The 22,627-nt window shown below is 40.5% G+C and overlaps 1 protein-coding gene across 2 annotated transcripts in view; it reads right to left on the bottom strand.

Moving 5' to 3' along the window:
• Positions 1-11,839: 11,839 nt before the first annotated feature.
• The window catches only part of TOPBP1 (DNA topoisomerase II binding protein 1), a 47,463-nt gene continuing 36,675 nt past the window's right edge, over positions 11,840-22,627 (bottom strand). For both annotated transcript variants that reach the window (XM_079795322.1, XM_079795321.1), the window contains exons 21-28: positions 22,137-22,357; positions 21,200-21,363; positions 20,859-20,967; positions 17,795-17,958; positions 17,013-17,150; positions 15,669-15,761; positions 15,343-15,504; positions 11,840-13,609 (exon numbers count right to left, since the gene is read on the bottom strand). In XM_079795322.1, coding sequence (XP_079651448.1) covers positions 13,466-13,609; positions 15,343-15,504; positions 15,669-15,761; positions 17,013-17,150; positions 17,795-17,958; positions 20,859-20,967; positions 21,200-21,363; positions 22,137-22,357 — 1,195 coding nt within the window. In that variant the 3' untranslated portion in view covers positions 11,840-13,465. The remainder of the gene's footprint in view (positions 13,610-15,342; positions 15,505-15,668; positions 15,762-17,012; positions 17,151-17,794; positions 17,959-20,858; positions 20,968-21,199; positions 21,364-22,136; positions 22,358-22,627) is intronic.

Raw genomic sequence — 22,627 nt, forward strand, 5'->3', positions numbered from 1 at the left:
GTTTCTCTACATTTAATTAATTAAAAGATTAAAGAAAATACTGAGACCTGACTCCCATCCCTAGACATTCTGATTTCATTAATATGGGATGTGGCCTGAACACAAGGATTTTTTGTTGTTGTTGTTAATTCCCAGCAAAGTTTGGGAACCACTGGCTTATGACAAGTGATCTAGTAAGGAGTTATAACAGTCACAGGGCTAGTTCCAGTATGTAGGAAACCCTTTCAGTTGTATTCTTAGCCCAGAAAGGATGATCATGTTTCTAAACACATGCTTGAATATGTTAAATGGAAACGAATACCGAAATTGGGATGGGGGGGGGGAACCTATAAGCTGAAATAATGAAGTTATTGTGCTTTTATGTACACTTTTTTTTATACTTAAGTATTATCAGTGTAAGGACCATTTTTAGTATTTTCTCTGTCATTTCTTAGACAACTACCTCACCATCAATATAATTCCCATAGCTACTTCTGTTTTCCTTCTCTATACAGTAATTTTATTCTGTTTGACTTGTGTCTTGACATTGAGTCTGACCATTCCAGAACTCACTGTAAATGTAAATTGCCTTACACTACCCCTGGCTACTCTTAATTTGCCCTTTAAATCGCCCAGTTACCACCTCTGGGTGTTAAGGGTTTCTTTAGGATGCTGTAGTTCTCCCTGGTGACTGGGAATGAACCATAATTAACTTTCCAGAGATGAGCTCAGCAACTGCTCTCCTTGGGAACTGGACCTCAGAGCCGGCGCCGCTGCACGCTCAGCCTGTGGTTCCCTCACCAGCTGCTCCCTGTTGAGGGTCCTGTGAGTTGCACCGAAGCATCCTTTCTAATGGGCACGCGGAGGAATCCTTGGGGGCTTGTCATTGGCTTTAACTTGCTGGGACTATTGCGGTTTTCTTCCCGGGTTTCTCTGAGTTTACAGCTCAAATTTATGCCTTTAATTAGAGACGGAATAAAACTTGGAAGTCGGGAACTCCCAACCTCAGTGGCACCCTGGTGATGGGGTGAAAGCAGGCTGCAAGCTTCCACTATATTCCTTTGTTCTTCCCTGACATTCTTTTCTCCCTTCTCTCTCCTTTTTAAAACCTTAGCTCCATTCTGTCAAGCGTGTTAAATAGAATTTGTTGAAATTTTAAAAAATCACTCAGTATTTAACCATGGGCGGGGCACTCTCCTAAACAGGTAACACATGTTACTCGTGTAATCCCTTAAAGGTGGAAACTAGGTCCTAGAGGCTGAGTAGTTTGTTTGCCTGAATCACCAAGCTGCTAATAGGAGCCAGGCTCCACCCCAGGTGTTGTGACTCCAGCACGTGCTTAACCAGGAGGCTTTGCTCCTGGTCTCGCTAGATTTAAGGCGAGAGAAGGAGAGTAGGAAACAGGCTTCTCAGAACCCGACGGGAAAGGTGCCCTTTGGCGTATTCCGTCCCGAAGCCCGTGTGGCAGCCCTGGAGTCTGGCTTTCCACCTCCAGTCTGGCTTTCCACCTCCCTGTCAAGCCCCGGCACGTAGAGCTCCTAAGGTTGAGGTGAGTGGTAGGTACTATCTTCATTTTAGTGTCTGGGGGAGGGATTTTTGTGGATGTCTTAGGATGAAAATTTCAAATACATTAGTACAGAACCCATAACCCATAATTATCTGTTTGTGGCCGCCCATGTTTTACCAGTAAACACCCGTTCCCCGGGTTATTTAGAAGCGAATCCCAGACTTCCTGCATCCGTAAACATTTCACCTAGGGGCACTCAACCCTCATACCATTATCAAGCGAACATTTCCTTAATATCGAATGTCCTCTTGGTGTTAACATTTCTCTCATTTCTCATGGTGCTTTACACTGGGTTTTGTTTTTGTGGTGTGTTTTTTGTTTTTTTGTTTTTTCAACATAATCCAGACAAAGACGACCCATTGCATTTAGTCTTTTGCGTCCTGGTAGTTCCCCCACTTCATTCTTACCATTTTGTTGTTGAAGAAACCTGGTCATTTGGTTTGTAGAATTTTCCACATTCTGAATTGAGCAGGATGCTTTCCTGCATTTCCTGCAAACGAGTCGTGTGCGGCTTATTAACTGATTTAGTTTCCCAAGCGGCCCCGGGTGGGATGATTGAGCAGCTCCGGGCCCTGTGCACGTCTCCCCTCTGCCAACAGAGGGCGCTGGGGGAACACCGTAGAATTGGCAAGAGACTTGCAAGGCCTGGCGGTTCTCAGGGCAAAAGCGAGCACGTGGACCGAGGGGCCTGAGATGGCCCCCCGGCGGCCCTCATGGTTGGACTGTGGCTCACGCCCTCCAGGGGCTGCAGCCCGTGCCCTCCAGCGCGTTTCTCTGCCGGGGCAGCGGGGTAGCCAGCCGTGCTCGCCCCTCACGGGCTAGGGCCTCCGCCTAGAGAGGCTCTTCGGTTTCTAGGTGCTGGAGGGTCGTGGCCGCTTTCTGTGGCTGCTGCTGCTCTTCCTTTCGTGAACTCGCTCACCCTTCTTAGTAGTTAACCGCTTTCTTACTAATCATTGTTTAAATTACTATTTGTTTTTTTCTGTTTAAATTGCTGGCTGATGAAATGGTACCAGGAATGGTCTCGGGAGACATACCCTCCAAGGTTGGACCTGGGGGGTTGGTTTGGGGGTGCCTTTGAGCTCCTTGCTAGTGGGAAATGGAATGATGACCTGGTGGCATTACCACTCAGGGCCACCTCTGCTCGCGGTGCAGGGTCTCCTGCAGCAAACGCCTCGGGCCTGGGACCTGGGTTTCACGTGACTTGTGCGGCAGGAATGATGCCCGCGAGGACTAGCGTGGGGCTGGCTCCTGGGGCGCTGGGGTGCTTACCCAGAGAAATGACAAACTCGGGTCCTGACGCTCTCGGCCCAGGTCACAGGAGCCTCCTGGCCGCTCTGACGGCACCGCTTCGGGTGGCCAGGGGGCAGATGCTGCTGAAAACCAAACTACACTGAACGGTGCGGTTGCAGGATGACATCAGTTGAATTGACAACCTTACGGTTCCCACGTGAGACTTAAGATATCGATTGGGGAGGGTGGGGCCCGGGGACTTGGAAGGGGGGCATCTGGTTGGACTCGGACGAAACTGAGAGTCTTCAAGCCGGAAGTTTCCCTGAGCCTCCGGGCCGGGCACATACCTGCCCTCCTGTGCCAGCTGAGGAGGCTGGCTAACGGGAGGCAGACCGCCTTGCAGAGAGAGGCTCATTCTCAACGACTCCTTTGTTGCCACTTCCGGGCAGAGTGACAGCCCAGGAAAAAAATGTGAGCTATTCCCAGCATGCGCCGGCAGGAATGGGGGAATGTGTGGGCGTGTATTTGAAGGCTGTTAGGGCAAGAACAGAATGTAACAAGATGGAACTGAATTCACTGACCACGGGTGCACTTGAATTCTGGATTTAAAGGCTTAGCTCTTAGGGCTCCCAGAGCTTCCTTGCTTGGATTTGACTGGAACTTGGACTCCGTGGTGGCCAACCGGTGATAAGGCTGAGAAGCTAGAGCCTCCATAGCAGATGTGGAGAAAGAAATCAATCTGCCACCACGTACAGTTACAGTTTTTTTCCTTGTGATGAGAACGTGTAAGATCCAATCTCTTGGTAACTTCCAGATATACAAACAGTATTAACTGTAGTCACCATGCAGTACAGAACGTCCCAGGACTTATTTTATAGCGGGAAGTTTTACAAGTTTTGACCACTTCCACCCATTTCACCACCCCCACCACCCCCCTGCCTCTCGCAACCACCAATGGGTTCTCTGTATCCTTGAGCTTGGGCTTCTTTCTCTGTTTACTTCCACTTATATATAACTGAGATGATACAGTATTTGTCGATTTCTGTCTGAACGATTTCACTTGGAATAATGCCCTCAAGGTCCATCCATGTTGTCACAAATGGCAAGATTTCCTCCTTTTCTTGGCAGAATAATATTCCTGTGTGTGTGTATCTGTCTATGCCTATCAATCATATTTTCTTCATTCATTCATCGATGGAAACTCAGGTTGTTTTCATGTATTGATGTTGCAAATAATGCTGCAATGAACATGGGCTGCAGATATCTATTAAAGTTAGTATATTTGTTTCTTTTGGACAAATACCCGGAAGTAAAATTGCTGGATCATATGGTAGTTCCATTTTTAATTTTTTGAGGAACCTCCACACTCTTTTCCATAGTGGCTGCACCAATTTATATTTCCACCAACAGTGCACAAGGGTTCCCTTTCTCAGCATTCTCACCAACATTTGTTATTTATTGTCTTTTTTTGTATAATAGCCATTCTAAGAGATGTGAGGGGATACCTCATTGTGGTTTTGATTTGCATTTCCCTGGTGACTAGTGATGTTGAGCACCTTTTCATGTACCTGCTGACCATCTGTGTCTTTTTTTTTTTTCATCCCCCCATCCCCCCCCCCCCTTTCCTTTAATTCTGTGTATGTCTTCTTTGGAAAAATGTTTATGCAGATCCTCTTCCCATTTTTTAATAAGATTGTTATCTCGCTATTGGTTGTATGAGTTGTTTATACAGGGTGGGGCAAAAGTAGGTTTACAATTGTAAGTACCCAAAACAGGGTTTAATCTTGTGTTGTTATTTATTAATTATCGTGCTATTTTCCATACCTTTGCCTTACCCTGTATATTTTGGATGTTAACCCCTTATTAGATAAATGGTTTGCAGATATCTTCCTCCATTTGGTAGGCTGCTTTTCATTTTGTTGATAGCTTCCTTTGCTGGGCAGAAGTTTTTTAGTTTGATGTAGTCTCACTCCTGTTGCTTTAGTTACCTTTGCTTTTGGTGTTAAATCCAAAACGTAATTGTCAAGACTGATGTGAAGGAGATTACCCACTATGTTTTGGTCTAAGAGTTTTAGGGGGTCAGGCCTTGCATTTAAATCTTTTTTTTTTTTTTTAACCGGAATTGAACCTTGGACCCTTCAGTCCGAAGGCTGAAGCTCTATCCACTGAGCCAAACCGGTTAGGGCTGCATTTAAATCTTTAATCTATTTTGAGTTGGGTTTTGTGTGTGATGTAGGATAATGGCCCAGTTTCATTCTTTGGCATGTGACTGTCCAGTTTTCCCAACCTAGAGACTGTTCTTTCCCCAATGTTTATTCTTGGCTTCTTTGTCATCAATTAATTGACCACCTATATGTGGGTTTATTTCTGGGCTCTCTATTCTGTTCCATTAATCCATTGGTTTTATGCCAGTACCATACTGTTTTGATTACTACAGCTTTGTAATAGAGTTAGAAATCAGGGTGTGTTATGCCTCTGGCTTTATTTGGAGGGGTCTTTTTCTCTCAGGATTATTTTGGTATTCAGGGTCTTTTCTGGTTCCATACACATTTTAGAATTGTTTGTACTATTTTTGTGAAAAATGCCATTGGAATTTTGATAGGGATTGCATTGTATCTGTAGATTGCTTTAGTAGTATGGACATTTTAAGAAAAGTCTCCACTCCATGAACACTGAATATCTTTCCATTTCATTGTATCCTCTTCAATTTCTTGCATTAATGCCTTAATAGTTTTTAGTGTAGAATTTATTTTAGGTACTTTATTCTTTTTGATGCAACTGTAAATGGGGTTCTTTTCCTAATTTCCCTTATAATTCATTATTTACTCATGAAATGCAGTAAACTTTTGCAGATTGATTTTGTAACATAATTTTACTGAATTTGTTTATTCTGACAGCTTTTTGATGTTTTAGGTTTTCTGTATATAATATCATGTCATCTGCAAATAGTGAGTTTTACTTCTTTTCTGATTTGGATGCTTTTTTGTTCCTTGCCTACTTGCTCTGGCTAGAACGCCCAATACTGTGTTGAATAAAAGTGGTGAGAGGAACATCTTTACTTTGTTCCTGATCTTAGAGGAAAAGCTTTCAGCTTTTTCATCACTGCGTATGACGTTAGCTTTAGCTGTGGGTTTATCATACATGGATGGCCTTTATCGTGTTAAGGTACATTCCCTCTATACCCACATTGTTGAGAATTTTTATCATAATGAATGTTGATTTTTGTCAAATGCTTTTTCTACAACTATTGAGATGATCATATGACTTTTATCCTTCATTTATTAATGTGGTATATCACATTGATTTGTAAGATGTTGTACCATCTTTGCATCCCTGGAATAAATCCCACTTGATCATGGTGTATGATCCTTTTAAAAAATGTTTTCATTGATTTCAGAGAGGAAGGGAGAGAGAGAGAGAGAGAGAGAGAGAGAGAGAGAGAGAGAGCGCGAGAGAGAGAGCGCCAGCCAGACAGACAGACATTGATAGGTTGCCTCCTGTACTCCCTCTACTAGGGATAGAGCGCACAACCGGAGCATGTGCCCTGACCAGGAATCCAACCAGTGACTTCCTGGTAACATGGGATGACACACAACCAACTGAGCTACACCAGGTAGGCCATATGATCCTTTTAATGCATTATTGAATCCAGCTAATAATTTGTTGAAGATTTTTGCATCTGTGTTCATCAGAAATATTGGCCTGCAATTTTCTTGTCTTGTGGTGTCCTTGTCCAGTTTTGCTCTCAGGTAATGCTGGCTTCATAAAATGAGTTGGATGTGTTCTCTTATGTTTTTTGAAGAGTTTGAGAAGGATTGGTATTAATTCTTTAAATGTTTGGTAGAATTCACTAGTGAAGCTATCGGGTCCTGGACTTTTATTTGTTGGAAGGTTTTTTGTTTTAAATATATTTTTATTGATTTCATAGAGGGAGAGGGAGAGAGATAAAAACGTCAATGATGAGAAAGAATCCTTGATAGGCTGCCTCCTGCACATCCCCTACTGGGGATCGAGCCCGAAACCCAGCCATGTGCCCTTGACTGGCATCCAACTGGGGACCCTTCAGTCTGCAGGCCGACGCTCTATCCACTGAGCCAAACCGGCTAGAGTTGTTGGGAGGTTTTTGATTACTGATTTAAGTTCCCTACTAGCAGTTGGTCTATTTAGATTTTTTATTTCTTTGTTGTTGTTGTTAATCCTCACCCAAGAATATTTTTCCATTGATTTTAGAAAGCATGGTAGGGAAGTAAGAAGGAAGGGAGCAGGAGGGGGAGAGAGAGAGAGACAGAGAACCACTGGTGAGAGACACACATTGGTTGGTTGCCTCCTACATACACCCTGGCAGGCCGGGGATCAAACCTGCACACGCCTTTGAATGAAAATCAAACCCATGACCCTTTGGTGGGCGGGCCGATGCTCTAACCATTGAGCAACAACATCCAGGACTAGATTTTTTATTTTTTCATGATTCAGTTTTAGTAGGTTGTATGTTTCTCGGATTGATTCATTTCTTCTAGGTTGTCCAATTTGCTGGCATATGATTGTTCATAGTAGTCCCTTACGATCCTTCATATTTCTGTGATATCAATTGTAACATATCTTCATTTCTGATTTTATTGGAGTCCACTCTTTTTTTCTTGGAGTTTCTTTTCAAAAACCAGCTCTTAATTTTATTCATCTTTTGTTATTTTTTAAAATATTTTTATTGATTTCAGAGAGGAAGGGAGAGAGAGATAGAAACATCAATGATGGGAGAGAATCATTGATTGGCTGCCTCCTGCACACCCCCCTACTGGGGATTGAGCCCACAACCTGACATGTGCCCTTGACTGGAATCGAACCTGGGACCCTTCAGTCCACAGGCCGACGCTCTATCCCCTGACCCAAACCAGCTAGGGCTGTATTATGTTTTTAGCTCCTATTTCATTTAATTCTGCTCTGATCTTTGCTGTTTCCTTTCCTTGACTAACTTTGGGCTTAGTTCTTTTTCTAGTTCCCTGAGCTGTAAAGTTAGGTTGTTTTTTGAGGACCTTTCTTGTTTTTTCATGTAGGCATTTATTGCCTTGAACTTCTTTTTATAGCTGCTTTTGCTGTATCCCATAGGTATTGGTATATTGTATTTCCATCTCCACTTGTTTCAAAGTTTTAATTTATTTTGATGTTTTTCAGATCGCTATGGCCTAGTGTGAGCCCATTGGCTTGCAAAACTAGATGTTTTGGGAGCCCTTCTCTCAGGGAGAAGTTCAGGGTTGAGTCCCCTCCTACTTGTAGGTCATTGCACCAGGGTGGGGTTTATGGCAAAATTGCATTTCAGCCTCTTCTACCCTTTTGATGTGGGGTTTTTCCTCATTTGCCCCAATTGTGGGAGTTGCTCAGCTAGTTTTGGGTTTCTGTCAGAGGAAATAGTTTTGTATGTAACTGTAGCTTCTGTCTGTGGGAGGACTTGAGATCAGGATCCTATAACATCGTCATCTTGAGCTGGAACACTCCTGACTCGATTTTGATTGACTGCAGATAGTAAGATCCGGAGGCGTAATCAAATTCACGTTTAATTAACAGAGTAATAGATGCTCTCTGTTCCCTATTGTATCACATCAGGAGGCATGTCTGGCTGTCTTGAGTGATGAGTGAATTTAGGTGTTATTATCTTGATCCATCATTATAAAGTTCCCCATTTGCGTAGATCTATGATTTCATTAGGAGTTGTAAAATGGTTTGCTTCTATCATTTCTCCTGTACTTAGTACCTGGAATTACTCTATCAAGAAGAGTTTTTCCTCAACTGACAGGTTATCCTGAAATGCAGTTATACTGGTAAGACAATTGCTTGATTCTCTCCTTTCATTTATCAGTTCCCATTGCTTAAAAAAATTTAACATTCTTTTATGGCTTAAAGAGCTTAAACTAATACCTATACCCGTGGTTGGCAAACTGCGGCTTGCGAGCCACATGCGGCTGTTTGGCCCCTTGAGTGTGGCTCTTCCACAAAATACCACGGCCTGGGCGAGTCTATTTTGAAGAAGTGGTGTTAGAAGAAGTTTAAGTTTAAAAAATTTGGCTCTCCAAAGAAATTTCAGTCGTTGTACTGTTGAGATCTGGCTCTGTTGACTAATGAGTTTGCCGACCACTGCTCTATACCATGGCTTTTCTTTCCATAGATACCTCACAAATTTAAAACACTTGGTAATTCTAATTGCAGTTTCCCACATGCTAAACAAGCATCAGATGGCTCTGCCAAAGGGCCAATTACTACTCAGGGTGGAAGGAAAACGAAGAACTGTGCAACTGGCTTGTTGACAGATGTAGATTAGAGTGTCTTTAGGGCTACAGGGCAGGGAGCCACACACCACCACCCACTGCATGCATACATGTATAAATACATACAATATTTGAGTTTCCAATCAGCATGTTAGAACTTTAAAAAAATTTTTAAATTTGCCCAGCCAGTGTGGCTCACTGGTTGAGCATCAACCTATGAACCAGGAGTTCACAGTTCAATTCCAGGTCAGGACACATGCCCAGGTTGTGGGCTTGATCCCGCATAGGGGGCGTGCAGGAGGTAGCCAATCAATGCTGCTCTTTCATTATTGATGTTTCTACTACTCTCTCCCTCTCCCTTCCTCTCTGAAATCAATAAAAAAATATTTTTTAAAAGTTAAATTTATTGAGATAATTGTAGATTAGCATACAGTCTTGGAAATACAGTGATCCTGTGCACCTCTTACCCATTTCCCCAACTCTAACATCTTATAAAAATACATAGCACACCACAGCCAGGAGACTGACATCCACGAGGTCAAGACACAGACAGTGCGGGAGTATCCCTCTGCTCCCTAGATGATATACTGCCCATTTCACAAATTGTTTAATAAAGCTAATTAGACCTTCACATTTATATTTAAAAAGTAAGATACCAACAGTCCCAGCATAAGAGTCCCTCAGGTACCCTTTTACAGCCACATCAACCCCGCCCCCAACTAATTTTTCACTGATATGGTTTCCTGGGGCTGCAGCAGCACCTTCCGCCCACCACACAACAGGTCTGTGCTGGGAGGCAGGTGCAGAGGGCAGGCCAGCCTCCTGCCAGGAGCTGAGGGGACAGCTGAGTCCGCACTGGGCTATCCCGCCTTTCCTGCATTTAAAACATTTTTTAAATTGTTTTGTTTTCAATTACACTTGACACACACTATTATATTAGTTTCAGTGTACAACCCAGTGAGTAGACATTTTTTAAGAAATTTGCCGAAACCGGTTTGGCTCAGTGGATAGAGCGTCGGTCTGCGGACTGAAGGGTCCCAGGTTCGATTCCGGTCAAGGGCATGTACCTTGGTTGCGGGCACATCCCCAGTAGGAGGTGTGCAAGAGGCAGCTGATCGATGTTTCTCTCTCATCGATATTTCTAACTCTCTATCCCTCTCTCTTCCTCTCTGTAAAAAATCAATAAAAAATATATTTTTAAAAAAAAGAAATTAAATAACTAAGTGATCACCCAGATAAATCTAGTAACCATCTGACATCATAGTTATTACAATGACTATATTCCCCGATGCTGTACTTTACATCCTTGCGACCATTCTGTGACTACCAGTTTTGTATTTCTTGATCCCTTCACCTTTTTCACCCATCCCTCCAACTCCCTCCCATGTGGCAACCATCAAAATGATCTCTGAGTCGATGAGTCTGTTTCTGTTCTGCTTCCTTCTTACTCACCACATAAAAGTGAAATCGTGGCATTTGTCTTCCTCTGACTTATTTCACTCAGCACAATACCCTCTGGGCCCATCTCTATGTTGTTGCAGATGGCAAGATGATTTTTTTTTATGGCTGAGTCCTATTCCATTGTATATTTTCACAACTTCTTTATCCACTCATATACTGATGGACACTTAGGTTGCTCCCATATCTTGGCTATTGTAAATAATGGTAAAATGAACATATGGATGCATGTCTTCTTGACTTAGTGTTTTGGGTGGCTTTGGATAAAGACCCAGACCACTGCCTATTTTTTATGGCCTCCAGCTGAGAATGGCTTTTACATTTTTAAAGGGTTGAAGGAAAAATGCCATAAAGTCCTGGCCCACAAAGCTTAAAATGCTTACTATTGGGACTTCTCCAGAAAGTTTGCCAAACCCTGATGTAAAGCAGTATGTGTTAAAGCACCTCTGGGTGAATGAAGGCTGTACTACATGGGAGATCTCAGACCCGGATTCTAAAACTGAACTCTCCTAAAAATGCACATACACAACGTTGTGCCTGTGTCCATCCCCGGGCACTACGACCCCAGGCTAAGACCTCTGCACCACAGGATTGTATTAGCCTGCTCGGGCTGCCGCAAAAGTACCAGACCAGGTGGCTCAGACAACAGGAATTCCCACCCTTCTGGAGGCTAGACATCTTCAGCTCGAGACACTGGCTGGGGTGCTTTCCAGCGAGTCATCTTCCTGACTTGCAGACAGTGCCTTCTGTGACCTCGCAGGGGACTCCCCTCTTTCCTCCGTGCACATGCCCTCCTAGTCTCTCCCAAGGCCACCAGTCCTGAATTAGAGCCCCACCCGTATGACCTCATTTAACCGGAATGACTTCCTTAAAGGTTCAGTATCCTCATACAGCCACACAGGGGGTTAGGACATGGCTATGAATGGGGGCGGAGGGGGACACACACAGTTCAGTCCCTATCACTATAAATACTAAATCTGAGTATGACTGAGTACTGCGTGTCCAGACGGAGGGCCTCACCCCTTCAGCGCTGAGAGAGCATGCGGTCTGGGTGGTTTGCTCCTGAACCCCAGGCACTACCTCATAGGCCAAGGAATCATCTTTGTTGAATTAATGAATGTTGGTGAGATTAGATTAATGCACAAGGAAATTCATGGAGGAATATAAGTTGCTAACTTGACTATCACATTAAAATACGGTAGTAATTCTGAGGAGAAACTAGGAATTAGGATAATCAAAGGAAGTGGGTTTTTTTCTTCCCTTTTAAATGAGAGAACTACCTGTTTGGAATGATTTGCATGTAGGCAGACCTTGCTGGCATCGGGGCAGAGTGGAATGGTTTACACAGGGTGTGGACAGATTCTGGAGTCGGGAGAAGCTGAGCTCTAGAGCCGTAAAACTGTAAACTGTGTGTTTAAGACAAACTAGGAAAATAGTTAATAATTTTAGCAGAGAAGAAAATGATATTAGGTAATTTTATCAACAGTGTTCATCAACAACTACTTAAAGAATTTTTAATTGGTGAAATTCAGGGAAATGTGCTGCAAACTGCCTGGGAAACACCCAGCGAACTAACGGCTCTGATGAAACCAGGCCACGAGGTTTTTGTTGGTGGAAGGAGGAGTATGTTTACACCACAACCTACACCTATTTGGTTGTGTAGGAATTCATATTGTCCTAAGCCAGTGGTCGGCAAACTGAGGCTTGCGAGCCACATGCGGCTCTTTGGCCCCTTGAGTGTGGCTCTTCCACAAAATACCATGTGCAGGCACGCATGTACAGTGCGACTGAAACTTCGTGGCCCATGCGCAGAAGTCAGTTTTCAACTCTCAAAAGAAATTTCAATCGTTGTACTGTTGATATTTGGCTCTGTTGACTAATGAGTTTGCCGACCACTGTCCTAAGCTGTGAATTAGCTCTAAGCTAAATGCTTTGAAGGGCAGGAAAACCCCTCTTCCATTTACAGAAACATCTGATAAAAACTCCAGTTCTTTTGTGTCTAGGTCAGCAATTTTCAACCAGTGCACAAGAACTTTTAAAACGTGCAATACTTAACTAACCTCTTCCCCCTTAGATTGTTATATTTGAAATTAAAATCACTGGTCTTGGTTAAGAACTGAGACCCTCACCGTCTGCCTTTCAAAGAAAGCAATTAGCAGTTACAGAAACACTATGCTCCTGATTCTGGTTTGTTCCTTAAACAAAATGAGGCAGCTTTGTATTTGGAAGACTGTGGTAGTGCATAAGGCTAATACAATTTCGTGGTTATAAGGTTGTTTTTTTTTAACCCAATAGAACAATATTGTAAATAGCATCAGATATCTGCCTAGCAATTAGCTTTTTAAGCAATTTTACAAATCTGTTACTGCTTCAAGAGAATGAATGCCAAAATACTTCTTCTAAAAAACGTATGACTTTTATTCTTTATTGTCTTTATTTTCTAAGTTTGGCATCCAAACTTAGCAAACATCATGGAGATTTGTACAAACATACATATACATATATACACACACATTTTAAGTTTAAAGCCTCAGTTCCTCATTAAACCTTGTGCTCAGGCTCCTGTTAAAGAGGTAAAATGGTGAGAATTTAAAAATCAGGAAAGCATGAATAAATCCCAATAAACTTCCTTGTTATGAATAAAAGCAGACAGTTTAAGCAAAATCCATCACCTTGCTAATAAAACTCCCCCTAAGCTACAGCCTCCGATCTTGACAAGAAAATACATAAAAAGCCCCTTGCACACTTCAACGTGTTTTAATAACAAGCTAGCTGAGGGGTTGTGTTTTGTTATTTCAGGGAACTCTCCCTCAGGAACAGTTAATATTTCACTGATTGAAATTTCAAGTGTTAAAAACTAACTTCAAGCTGGGTCATCCTTCCACCCTGAGCCGAGTTCTTCACAAATCCTCACAGAACATCCAGGCTCTGAATTCAAACACGCTGCGGTCTGATAACTGAGGAGCAGATGCGATCAGTTCACTCGAGGCCGTTTGGTGGCATTTTTCTCTGGAGGAGCTTTTCTCTTTTGTGATAATCCAGACCCCAGTTCCTTATAATTCTGAAGAAAGGAAACAGCTTCTGGGAGACAGTAATTTTCTACTGGAGGAGGGGCTTCCTGAAAGGGGGAAAACAATACATTATTCATTTTTTTTTCAAATTTCAAACTGTTAAAATGATCAGGTAATAGGTTCCTTTACTCTGCTTTTCGACTACAGAAACTTTATACATTCCCTTTTATTCATATATTCATTCCTAAATTCTCACAAAGAAAACATTTGTTTTTCAAGGTTTGCTATTTATCACGCGTCACATTTAGTGAACAGTCAGTCATCGTTAATCAGAAAGACGAGCTAATAGCTCAGGTAGACTGGGGCTAGCTCAGACCTTAATAATGGATTAAATACAAAAATAGGGAAAATTTGGAAAAATACAGTTAATAGTTATCAAGTGTGAGACAGTATGCTTAATGTAACTTTTGAAAATCTTACTGAATTTTTACTTGATCTTTACAATAAATACGTGAGGTATTTTTTGTTCCCCATTGTACAGATAAAATAAAAAGGTTAAATAACAGTCAATATTACATAATTACCCAGCTGGCAAAGCCAAAATTCATAGTGTCCCAAAAAAAGTATATACACTTAGCAGCTGATCAATTGATGTTTCTTTCTTTTCAGATTTAACCCACTAGAATAAAAAATAATTTAGTGTGTATACATTTTTGGGGGACACCCTATGTCCCCCCTATGTATAAAACAGACTGTCATAATAGCACAACATATTCCAGAAATCTAGTGCCTGGCACACTTTACAAAAGTCAGATAGTGATTACCTCTGGGGTAAGGAGGGAGGTGCAACAGGAAATGCCTACGGGAGTAGCAACATTCTATTTCTTTACCAAGAACCTAGATGACATTTTGCTATTCTTTAACCAGTACATGTTTTATGTGAGAATGCATACACAAATACTGTGCCCAGCACAATATAGGCAATTAATAATCAGCTCGTGCCCTGGCCAGTTTTGCTCAGTGGTTAGAGTGTCAGGTCTCAGGTTCAATTCCCCGTCAGGGTGTGTGAGAGGCAAGCAGTCAATGCATCTTCTCTAAAGAATAGAAAAAATATCCTCGGATGAGGATTAAAAAAATAATAATTATTGGTTCTTGTCTTAGGTGGCAGCTGTATTCCTAAAATGACCAGGGATGAGACTCAGTACACCCAGTGCTTTATGAAAAAGGCTTCATGTTTATGTTTTGGGCATTCTGTTGTTTAAACCCAGAGCAAGCATAAGCAGCAAAAGTCACATGGCAGGCTGCGTCCTGGCTTCCCCCCTTTTCCTATGCCATTCTGTTTGAAATCCTTTATAGTAAAGACATTTGTGACCGTGTCACACTTTGCTGATGGCATTTTAGGCACTCTGGTGCCAGGAAGATTTTTCTTTGTCCGTTCCAACCATACAAACACGGGCCACGCCCTACACGAGTGTAGTGAGCCCTACACATAAGCAAATGCTCGACTTGCCTTAGCATCTAACACGTGTTTACTATATATATCAATGCAAAAGGTCAAGAAAACTAAAGGAGGACCCTTGCGTAAATGTTTCTCCTTGGACTCTTGAAATCAATTTCCTCTTTCTTTATATTCCAACATCTAGAAGAGCACTTTTATACCTAGCTCATATTTAAATTCCAAGCTAAATGTTTATAAAAAGAATGAAATTGAAAGGGGTTAAGTAGAAAATAACAGGAGTCTGACATGTATTAACAAGGAGCTGAGGGTGGTGATGTGCAAACTCCTCTATGCATATAAGCAGATGGCTGGTAATGAGGTCAAGGACCGAAGCTTACAAACCTGCATGAGGTAATCGGCAATGTATTCTGTTTTCAAGCAGTACACGTACTGGGCAGCAGCTTCTGCTATATTAAGTCCTGAGTCATCTGGTTTCAGTTTATTAAAGTCAGAAAAGAGATGTGTGGCTTCTTTAAATAAAGGCACAGAATGACCAGGTAGCACCTAAAGAAAAAGCACCACAGCTATGAGTGTCCCAAAATAATTCAACTGTATGTCTGTACTTGGGGATTACCATCTCACAAAGCACAGAAATTAGGAACTGATCATAGCGACCTTGCTTAGAAAGTAATGCATGTAAAAACCCAGTGAACTGGCTCAATACAAACCTTTGCTCCTCCGGACTGAAGCAGCCGTCTGAATCCGGCTTCTCGGTTCTGATCGGCAACATGTAAAATAACCTTCCACCCGCTAAACGCCCCCTACAAACACAAAACACTGTGTGAAATTATTTGGTAAATAAATGACAGATAAATGCAGATAATATTTTATTTAGTTTTATGTCAACGAATAACCTTATAACCTTTATTGTGCCACAGTGGTAACTGTCTCTGGTCAGAATCCTCTGAAACACAGCCATGTCTGGCACACAGTAAACCACCAATAAATACTTGAATGAAGGAAAATGATTTAATAGGTAACGTTAAAACAAAGCAACTTGAATTTTGAATCTTTTCTAGTATTTTTTTCTTATAATTAATCAAGGGTAAAGCCTAAAGCACAGCTTCTTAGATTAGATGAAGCCTCCATCGTATTTCTCTTGAAAATATTTACAAATTGGGTACATACAGTGGAATTATTCCAAAATAAAGGGAGTTAAAGCTAACAAGGATGTGGAGAAGCAGAGAACTCAGAACAGAAAAAGATTACTCAGAGTTTCTTAACCTTTTTGTGAGCCATGGACCTCTTTTACAGTCTGGTAAAACCTATAGACCTAGTTTCTAAGTAATTGGTGTGTTTTTTTAAATAATAGCTTTGTCATTTCCATAACATGCATGTTTTTAAATATCCAAAGTATAGAGGATTACATAGGAAATAATTTTATTGAAAATTACCTAATTATTAAATTATTTTAAAAACTGTGACATAATAGATGTGTGCTTCTATACTAATGTATTACATTGAAAGTAGTGGTGAGTTGAATAACTACTATAATTTTAAAGTAGTGAACATAAACACTTCAGGATACTTAGATTATAATGCAAAGCAAAGATATCTGACTTCTCTTAGGGCAGAATCACAGGTACTGTTACTAGTGTTGTGATTAGTTGCCCAGACTTATAACTAAAGGAAATGCTTTTAATTAGGGGTTAGTAAAAACAAGGATGTATTGTTTCCCCATCCAGAGTGGATAGCCTTCCTGAATTTAATCTACAAACTTCTTTGGGGAAGTCTGTGGACCCCAAGTTAAGAACCCCTGAAGCTAGTTGCTGAAAGGATTCTTTGGAATACGTATGGGTCACATTTTACATGTAAACTATTTTTAAAAGTGCTATCAACATTATATATATATATATATATATATAAATCTAGAATGCCCAAACTATATCAAATGATAAAAGATAAATAGAATTATTATTTTATCAAGCACATTCTCTTAAAAAAAACTTAATCTGGAACTGTCATGATATTGAATTCCATTTATACTACCTACATATCTGAGTATGTAATACCTCAACAATGCCCGATTCTTGACTCTGCTGGATTTTTTTCCTCCATCTCATTGCTGCCAGTGCTAGTCTGCGTTGCTGTGCACTGATTCCAGTCAAAGCATCAAGTATGGAACTACTTCCCCACTCATAGTCTTCTTCCTAGAGAATTAGTCCAGCAAACTTTTTTGAGTTCCCACAATTATGTCACCAAGGAGTTCACAGTCTAACATTAGTTAAAAACTATACATTCAATTGTTATAAATATAGCGAATATGAACTAGAAATAAAATATTGCATACATTTCTCAGAAACACAGATAACCATAGCAATTGGTAATATTTAGATTCCTGGATTTCATCCACTGTAAGATGAACTTCACAGAAGGACACAGTCTCAGAGGAGGTAGGTACTAACAGCTTCATTACCTAAGAAGTGATTCCTAAGAGATCTTGATTGAAAACTTCAAAACTACTAGTATATGACAGCTACAATTGTGATGGTCAGGAACCAAAATATTTCAAATAGTTTAATATTTAATTGGCTAGCAGTGAGATCATCTTCATATTTTTGAATGTTATTTCAATTAAAACAAAGTAAATCAACTTGACATAGCTAGGAATCTATAATCTCTAAATTTTTGGGGCTTTAATTGTTAATGTGGACCTTATTGGTCATATTTGGTTATTTCAATTACACAAGTGGTTTGTGTATGTGTTGAAATCAATTATTAAGATATTCACTTTTAAAGAACAAATTATTCTCTGTAAAGAACAAGGACCCTTTATGTTAATTAGAATACACACCGCCACAAAACGCCCCGCAGTCCTGCATGCTTCAAGGTAGGAGCGATGAAGAACCCACTTCCCAGCTGCCACTGAGGCTAAATACTTCTCATTTCGAAGTGGATGCCCCACAATAATATGGGTGCAGCTGGGATCGAAGGACTGCTTCTCTATTACCGATCCACCTGAAGGAGAGAGAAATTGGGAGATTTTCTTATTTAGCCACAATGCCATTATCAGATCTAAAATAATTAAATTCTTTGCTATTTCAATACTAAATCCTTGTTCAAATTTTAGATCGGCACTTGCTTAGTACAATTAAGATATTTAAAAAGAAAAAGAAAATACAAAACCAAGGGCCGTATACTGCAGTTAGTAGTTGCTAAATTTCTTAGGTTTCAACTACCTTAGCAATTTTAAGCACTGAATATAGATAACCAAAGAGACAGTCAAAAAGGGACACCTAAGACAAAGCAGAAAAACACTTTCCGTGAGTGGAAATAAGGTCAGCTGACCACAGAGAAGCTTGGGAGGAAATACACAGGCTCAGTAAAGAGACAAAGCAGCAGGCAGGGCTGAAATCTCTTCTCAGATACAAATGGGTGAAGCCTGACTCTGAGGAACAAAAGGCGACATAAGTAAATATAAGCGCATGCAAAGCAGGGTGTTGACTCATACTTTAGAGCTTACCAGGTGAACCGGTTAATAATGCGGATTTTGTAATCAAGAAAACACGACAATTTCAAGAGGAACATCAAAAGTGCTTTATTCAAAGTAATTTCCATCGCTAGCTACACATTCCCCCATCTTTCAGGTAATTTGTGGATACCGTCCCAATAGAACTTTTCTTGTTTTGAGACAAACCATTCAGAGACCAAATTTTCCACTTCTTCGTATGTTTTGAAGTGCTGCTCAGAAAGTGCGTGTGCCATCGATCAGAACAGTGGTAATCTGAAGGAGCAAGGTCTGGTGAATATGGCTGGTGGGTTAATACTTCCTGGGCAAGATCTTTTAACGTGTCTTTAACTGGTTTTGAAGTGTGAGATGGAGCGTCATCATGAAGCAAAATTACTTTGCCGTGTCTTCTGACATATTCTGGTTGTTTTATGATCAAAACATGGTTCAAATTGATTATTTTTGTCAGTAGCGATCACTATTAACGGTTTCACCTGGTTTTAGAAGCTCATAATACACCACACCTTCCTGATCCCACCAAATGCAGAGCATTGTCTTTCCGAAGTGATTTGGCCTTGCAGTCGATGTTGATGGTTGTCCTGGATCAACCCATGATTTTGTGCATTTGGGATTCTTAAAATAAATCCCCTTTTCATCACCAGTCACAATTCGCTGCAAAAAAGACTTTCTTTCGTGCCGTTGAAGCAACATTTTACTGATGACTTTTCGGTTTTCCATTTGTCTTTCGTTCAGTTGATGTGGCACCCATTTTCCTTCCTTTAAAATCTTTCCCATTGCTTGTAAACGATTGGAAATTGTTTGCTGAGCAACGTTTAATCTTTCTGCAAGTTGTTTTTGAATTTGACACGCGTCTTCATCCAATAATGCTTGTAATTGTTCGTCTTCAAACTTTTGGTTGACCTGGACATTCTTTGTCTTTCACATAGAAATCATCACTTCTAAAGCGTTTAACCCAGTGTTCACAAGTATCTTGAGATGGAGCATGTTCACCATGAGCTTCCCAAAGTATACGATAACTTTTTCTTCAAAATAATGAATTTAAACTTCCCGCAAGTGCTTTTTTGCACAAAATTTGAAATTTAAGTGTAAAAATATGTTAACACCTTCGGCAAATTTGACATATGAAGTTTTGAAGCTTGCTGTCAATATAACAAAAGCATACATATCAAATTGCATATATATAAACATATGTGTAACTCCATCTATTGAAAAAAATCCGCATTATTAACCGGTACACCTAGTAGCTTGACTACTGGCTAGGTAAAGATGCAGCCAGGACTTTCTAAGACTTAACATTCGAACTCATGCTTTGGAGATGACTAACAGCAGCGGCAATACCTTTTGAGGACTTACTATATGCCAGGGGCCGTTGAAAGTAGTCAAGATTGTTAGCTCATTTAGTCCTCACAAGTTTATGCAGTTACTATTATCTACAATTTACATATGGGGGGACAGGTAGAGTAGCTCACCCAGGCTCAGAGGTGCCAATAAGGTAGAAATTCCATATTAATATAATATCGATATCTAACCAGACAATGTAATAGACTGATAGGTGTCTATCAGTTCACCACAGTGTTCATTCATGAAGTGAAGGGCCTCTGCATTCTCTATCAGAAATCCTGTAGCCACAGACTCCCAATTTCAGCACAATCTATACCCAGGTGCCCCCGTGCTCTGTCCTCTTCCAGACAACTTCCTGCTAACTGCTGCTCCTCTTGCCCAGAGCTTGCACAGATGGAACCATCTACAGGAGACAGACACTTGTGCTTTGCCCAGAGCTCACCAAACTGGAACGCTCATCAATTCTGATTTATTAGGCGACTGGGGCACAACATGTTCCACTTGAATAAAGTTTCCAAGAAAAGGCTTCTCAAGTGTACTATTGTACACTTGACTATTGTACACATGACAGAAATCTTTAAATAAACATACCATGGTTCTCCACATCCTTAAAAGGACAGACAGCACCAAGCATGTGGCCAGAGCACCAGGTTATCTGTCTGGTACGCTCAGCGCTGCCTGTAGAATGATGTCAGATCGAGAGCCTGACAACTAGTGGAATACAAATACTATATAAGTAAAACCATATTTCAGTGAAGTCTATAATTTCATTGATTTGGTCCAGGCTTTCAGCAATGAACAAATAAATGCTCAGAGCATCACAAAAAGATTCTTAAACCTTAAAGGTTGGTTTCAACTTAAATCTTTAAATCCTATGACCCAGTGCCTTTAAAAGCTCTAATGCTGACTCAATGTATAATCTTGGACAAATTAGCCATCTTTCTGGTCTCAATTTCTATACTTTACAAGTGATAACAATATCATCCACATTTGCCTTCTAAATAACGGTTATTGGGTGGGATGTTTTTGACAAGTAAAATACTTGTACCTAGTTTCTCAATCAGATGACAATAATCAATACGTTCTTGAGGATTCAGAGATGACAACTGAAATGTGTACTGTTTTTTTAAGTCTTCATGAGTCTCCTCTATTGTTATCTGAAATGGAAGAGTTTTATTTTAGACAAAGTAACATTTAAAAAGTTATTAGGTACATAGTTCTTTCACAGTAACATTTAGTCTTCTGGGTTATCAAATATAAAAAATAATACCATGCAAAGAAATGCAGTTTTCAACATTTGATGAACCCTTGATATGGATACCAATAAAATCTGAATGCCACATACCATCACTATCCAACACCCATCACCACAGATTAAGGACAACAAACCTGTTCTCTAGGGTGTGGAGCCACTGGTGGGTTGGCCAGGGGGAACGCAATACTGGGGGCTTGAGGCGTCGGGATCAGGTGGCTGTCTTTTGGGGTTTCCAGTTCTTCAGAGGTGGGGTGTGTTGGAGCTGCAGTCACACACTCATTACCAGGATCACAGACAGCTGAGGGCAAAAAAACGTTGCAGTGTGTTATTACCCAAACATGACTAAGAACAATTCTGGGAAATAGTCTCATCTGTCTTACCCAAGATGAAATTAAACACAAATTCTGGAATGTAAAAAATACATGCAAAAGAAGTGGCCTATTTCTAGAGCTTATAAATCAATGAAATTACTTAGCATTAAAGGGGCAAAGGGTGGTGTCATCTGTGGGCTTCTGCCAAGCTCTCACCAATAAAAAGTATCCCAAATTTGTAAAATAAAAGCAAGGTTTCACTTGGAGAAAATCAGAAGCAGAGATAAATCTATATATCTAGTACAGAGAAATATCTAACATTCTGTTTAAGATAAAGAAAGCCCAAGGAAGAAAACAATAGGATAAAGAAAGCCCAAGGAAGAAAACAATAGGGGAATTCAGAAAGAAACTTAGACAAATCCAAAGAATAAGTGCAGTATGTGCTGAGAAGTCAGGAGAAGAAATAAGATGATCAGGAGAAAAAAACAAATGCAAAAAAGACTAGAATAAAAGAAACAATGACAGTAAAAATAATGCCTAATCCTAAATTTAAAAATAAAAATGTATTTGTCAATTTACTGATAAACTAATTACCTCACAATCCTTTTTCTGATTCTTAAATTTAAACTAAATTAAAAATACCTAGTAAGTTTTTCATTTGCATGGACAATTCAGAGAATCACAATGTGCTTATCTGTTAATATTCAAGAGGCCAACATGTACTTAATACAAAGAAGTAAATAGATCTCGTTCTCATTACCCTGTTCAGCAGTTTTCAAATCATGGAAAGGCTCCTGGAAAGGAGAATCCTCCAAATTCCTAATGTCAACCTGAGGTTCAGAGTATTGTGTGGGGCAAATTGGCCACTGCAAGTTGCTGGCAAGCCTGGCCCTCTCCTCTCTGGCTGTGGGGTCATCCCAAATGATCTGTTCATTCTGGGAGGGCTCTGTGTTGGTATCAAGTACTGTTTGACGAGACTGCCTAAGGAATAAATAAAAGTGACAATTTTAATAGACAGCCCTAACAAAATCCATATTCATAAATTCCTTTAGACGGTACATTTGTGGGTCACCTTTATATGCCCATCTAACACACAGTAAGCACTTGACACTATTTATTGAATAAACTTTGGGAAAGATTTTCTTTTTAAAATGTTTCTCCCAGAAACTTATCTGTGTCAGTGAGAAAATGAAACACATGTTTTGACTGAATGTCCATATATTTGAAACTTCAAAGAGGGGGGAAAAAGTT

Source organism: Cnephaeus nilssonii (genome assembly GCF_951640355.1).
Source record: "Cnephaeus nilssonii genome assembly, chromosome: 17".
Lineage (NCBI taxonomy): Eukaryota > Metazoa > Chordata > Mammalia > Chiroptera > Vespertilionidae > Cnephaeus > Cnephaeus nilssonii.